The following is a 4,498-nucleotide window of genomic DNA, read 5'->3' on the forward strand; positions in this document are numbered from 1 at the left end:
TAAATATGTAAATTTAATCTTTTAAATTAAAATTTAGTTTTTAAATTTATTTGACATTTTAAATTCGTTTCTCAATTAACATTCAAGCGAATATAGATTAAACTGTGTAAACAAATCAAAATTTTAAAATGTAAAATAAACTTAATAAAATTTGGTTAAAAAAATTAAATTAATATAATTATAGAATTAAGAAACTAAATTGATTTAAGATTTTCAGAAAAAAAATAATTCTAATTTTCAAATAAAAATTAAAAGAAGAAAATTATATTTAATCCGATTTAAAAAAAACACCTTATCTTCAATTAACAGAACATTTCTTTCAAAATCCTAAATGATAAGTGAATGTGGGTAGGGTAGGGTGTGTTGTCAATATCAGCACTATTCAAACAGTTTAAGAATGCATCCGGATTAAATAGTGAATCTGAAAAAGTAAAGAAAGAAGAAGAAAACAAAGGAGAATGAAAAATATATTGTTTGGATTGATGAAATGATGTAAAAAGTGATATAAAGGTTTATAATAGATTTGATTGATATTATAGAATAAATTTGGTAAAATATTAATATATTTAGGAAATAATTGTAAAAAGATATATTTTGAAATAAAAATATATTAAATCATAAAATTTTGAATTGATTATGTACCTGATCGATACTATTTCGCTGCGGAACCAGACAATCTTAAGAACCCTCTGTGTAGAACCTCCTCCTGTTCCTCTCTGAACTCCTTCTGAATCTCCCTGCCGTCTGCGCTCTGGAGGTGGGGGTACCTGCAAGCACTCCGACGCGCTCAAGTGAGAAAGTGATTGATATGAGATGTAAGCGTACCTTTACCTGTTCACTAGACCTTAATATTTGCGGGCCATTTGTATCCGAGGATCGATTTTTTCCCTTTCCGACCGAGGTTGCACGCATCGGTTCTTTCCTTATTGGCTGTTCTTTTGTGTCTTTGTCAAAGATCAACTCCTTCCTTTTTGGGGCTTGGTTGTCTGTACTTCTTAAATATCAACTCCTTCCTTTTTTGGGGTTTGCCCCTCTGTACTTCGCCAAATATCAACTCCTTACTTTTTGGGGTTTGCCCGTATGTATTTCGCCAAATATCAACTCCTTCCTTTTTGACTGAGATTGCGCGCTACTCCTCTGTACCTCTGCGCCATAATCACATGTCTCATTTGCCACTCCCTTGGGCCGGGATGTACTCGGCCAAGAGGGCCGGAATGTACCCGGCCATCACACTTATTGGGCTGTCAGCGTCGCGCTGGATCGAAACCCCCGCGATTGGGCCAGAGTATGAGAGTTCTCTTACCTGGGCCGGGATGTACCCGACCATACACTAACAGATTAATTTAATTTAATTTATTATTTAATTATTATTAATTATATTTACATATTTAAATCATTTATTACGCTAGAATAAAAAAACATAAAAGCTTTCCTTTATTTTATTTAATTTTTATTTTTTTATTTATAAGATTATCTTAAGTATAAATTGTTAGTTTTCTTCGTATTTCCTCGTATGTAGGATAAAATGTTTGCAGTGTAATTTTGTTTTTCGTGATTGAATGTATTATTTTTCTAAAATCTTAGCATTTATTTTCTCACCAAGTTTTTATCGTTGGAAACAAATAGAATGTAAATGAAAGATAAATAAAAACAAATATTCTCTAAAAATTCCATAATTAAAAATATTCAGTGGAAATCTTTTAAAAGTAAAATTAATAAAAAAAGAAGCTTAAGATCATCAATGTATTAAAGGATGTGACATAGATTCACTGTATTATCCATTGAAAATAAATCTTACATAATTTTATTATAATAATTTAATGAATAATTTACATTTAAAAGCTGAAAGCAAAATTTAAAAATGTGACAATCATTTTTAACAGATTGTTGTCTTATTTCAACAATAACTCTTAAAAGTTTGATTTAGGCCCAAAAAATATTGGGCCAGTGATATCTAATTTGTCTGTTTGGTTGATCACAAAATTAAGTTGGGCTTTTACGTTTTGCATCCTCAGAATTTCTTTCCACACTTCCTAAATTTCTCAAAATGGCCGTAAAAATGATTTTCAGATTAGATGTTCTTGAAACTTTCTGGAAGAAGTATTTGTGAAATTTTGAAATAAGATTTCTGGAACAAAGTTTTCAAAAAAGAATTTACAAGATGGGATTTTTAAGATAAGATTTTTAGAACAAAATTTTGAAAACACATAAAATGTATTCTGAAACAAATTTTCGGAATAGGATTTCTGGAGCAAAATTATATAATAATTTTTGGAATGATTTTTTTTTTTTAAACAATCCTCTATCAAATGTGTTTCAAAAATAACTTTTGGAAACACATGAAATTCGTTTTGAAAATTTTTTTCCAAACTTTTTTCTCTTTTTCTTCTTCTGCAGCAATTTTTCCTTTCTTTTTCATCTGCGACATCAATGCCGTGGCAGCAACAGCAATGTGTGATGCACTGGTGAAGGTATTTGAGTCTTTTCCGGTTACCACGAGAGTGTAGTTAATGTCTATTGGGGTGCAGGAAGCAATAGGCATTTGCTTTTCCAAAGTCCAATATCACAAGCCCTTGCATTCACGTCTCTTCAGTTAGGATTAGTTACTGTATGCAATAATTGGAGGGACTTTTTTGTACTTAACAATGCAGCACGCCACCTGCAAATTTATTAAGCAACAACCCCTTTTATTTTTTAGAAATTGAGGTATGAAGTTTACTAATACATTCAAAACTTAATTAATAATAAAAATTTGTAAATTTATTATTTTAAAATTTTAAATTGAAAATAGTGTATGATTGTTTTATGAGTTATTGATATCAACCTTCTCCATCCATATTCATTTAAAATTTGTTATCAGAAATTCTATACCATAAAATCAATTTATTTTGTCTAAATAAGAGTAAGTTTGATTTTACAAATTGGTATATATTCTAAGGAATTTGTCATTTGTTCACTCTATTATTCCACTGAGTATAACTCTTACCTTATAATCAAATTTTGTAGTCAACTTCTCAAAATCAATTAGTCTCAAATGGTTAATTAAAGGAAAAAGTTAGCGCTCTTAGATCATAAGATTTATGTCCTGTTTTGTAGCACTGGTTCTTCGAGGACCTGAGATTGCTTATTGTGGCTAAACCTGATTCACTTTGCAAAAGCACACGTCGATGTCATTTCATGATTTCCAACCTTAGGAACACAACCTATATCACGATTCAACCACAGCAAAAATATAAAACAAAAGTAAAACTTATATACACAAACTATAGGCAGCAAGAAGATACACTCATGAAGTAGTTAAAGCTATGTCCAGAAAACCAATCTCTCTTATGGGTGCTTCACGATTACAACCGGACACTCTGCATGTTTTGCACAGTGATCACTAACACTTCCAAGGATTGCCCTGCAAATTACACCCAACAATCCGATTAACTCATCAAAATTTTCAGCTGCCTCCAAACACAGATAAAATAAAAATAAACTTTGTAATCAAACTTTACCTCTTAAAGAATCCATAGCCATGGCTTCCCATAACCAAGGTATCAGCCTCTAGTTTCTTCGCCACACTGCATATTACATCCTTCGCATCTCCTACACCAACTACCCTCTCCATGTTCACCTGCAAAATCACCAATTTCAGAGAATCAAAAACAGAACGGCGAAACCAAACCCCCCCAAAAGGACTAATCAAGATATGTAAGGTGGATCTACATTTGTAGCCTTCAAATCTCTACATGTAGCTTCAGCTCTTTCCATCACTGAGTTAACCAAGTGCATACTGTACTTTTCCATAGCATCAATAACATCATTGGAAAATATATACCCTGCAAAACATGATTGTAAGATAAGGTGCAAACAATATGAATACATAATAAGAAAGTGTCATTAATGAAGTAACCTGCAGCATCCAAGGAGTAGAAAGCAGAGGGTGGTTTAACATAAAGAAGCACGAGCTTGTTGGTATCAGAAACAAGATTGGTGATGCACCAAGACAGTGCATACATGCTCTCTTGGCTCTCATCCACAGCCACCACAATTTTTCTCTCTTTCATCTTTTCTATTTCTTTATTTCTCTCTGCAAGGTGCGAACTTTTCTATTTCTGTGTTCAGAAATGTTGTTGGTTTGAATAATAGTTAAAAGGGATGAAGTGGGGTTGCACTTTATAGCGTCACTCACTGCTCATGCGCTTTTTAGAATAGTCTTTGGTGTTGTTTAAACCTTTGAATTCTAATCTACTGAATCATGAATACAAACAAAACACAGCACATGGTTTCTGTGCTCTAGTTTTCAAATCGACAGTGTTAAAAAGCGTAAGCTAGCAAACAAAAGTTAGCTGGATGAAATCAAATTATAACAAATAATATTAATTACACAAATTTAATTAAACGTCACTTTTATTTTATAAATTGCAAGTATCCTTCAGTTTCAGTTTTAAAATTATCCATATAAGGCGCATCAACGTCTTAAACAAAATATGAGTGGAATTTTTTTTTTTTC

At 31.7% G+C, this 4,498-nt stretch overlaps 1 protein-coding gene across 1 annotated transcript; it reads right to left on the reverse strand.

Annotated features, from left to right (window-relative positions):
- Positions 1-3,143: 3,143 nt before the first annotated feature.
- On the reverse strand, positions 3,144-4,172 carry LOC114190273 (Adenine nucleotide alpha hydrolases-like superfamily protein). The gene is made up of 4 exons (XM_028079086.2): positions 3,899-4,172; positions 3,712-3,824; positions 3,501-3,619; positions 3,144-3,403 (listed from the first exon to the last, which is right to left on the reverse strand). Exons 1-4 carry the CDS (start codon positions 4,050-4,052, stop codon positions 3,328-3,330), a joined length of 462 nt encoding a protein of 153 aa, XP_027934887.1. The 5' UTR covers positions 4,053-4,172; the 3' UTR covers positions 3,144-3,327.
- Between the last annotated feature and the right edge of the window lie 326 nt (positions 4,173-4,498).

The sequence above is a fragment of the Vigna unguiculata genome, chromosome 7 (assembly GCF_037176805.1).
Source record: "Vigna unguiculata cultivar grain cowpea cultivar isolate G323 ecotype 2 chromosome 7, ASM3717680v1, whole genome shotgun sequence".
NCBI lineage: Eukaryota > Viridiplantae > Streptophyta > Magnoliopsida > Fabales > Fabaceae > Vigna > Vigna unguiculata.

What these genes read in the sequence shown, in the direction of transcription:
- LOC114190273 (XM_028079086.2), bottom strand. Translation starts at nt 4,052, where the DNA reads ATGAAAGAGAGAAAAATTGTGGTGGCTGTGGATGAGAGCCAAGAGAGC. An exon ending in CTACTCCTTGGATGCTGCAG is followed by an intron (nt 3,825 to 3,898) that starts GTTACTTCATTA and finishes CATGTTTTGCAG; the next exon opens with GGTATATATTTTCCAATGAT. An exon ending in GGCTATGGATTCTTTAAGAG is followed by an intron (nt 3,404 to 3,500) that starts GTAAAGTTTGAT and finishes TGTAATTTGCAG; the next exon opens with GGCAATCCTTGGAAGTGTTA.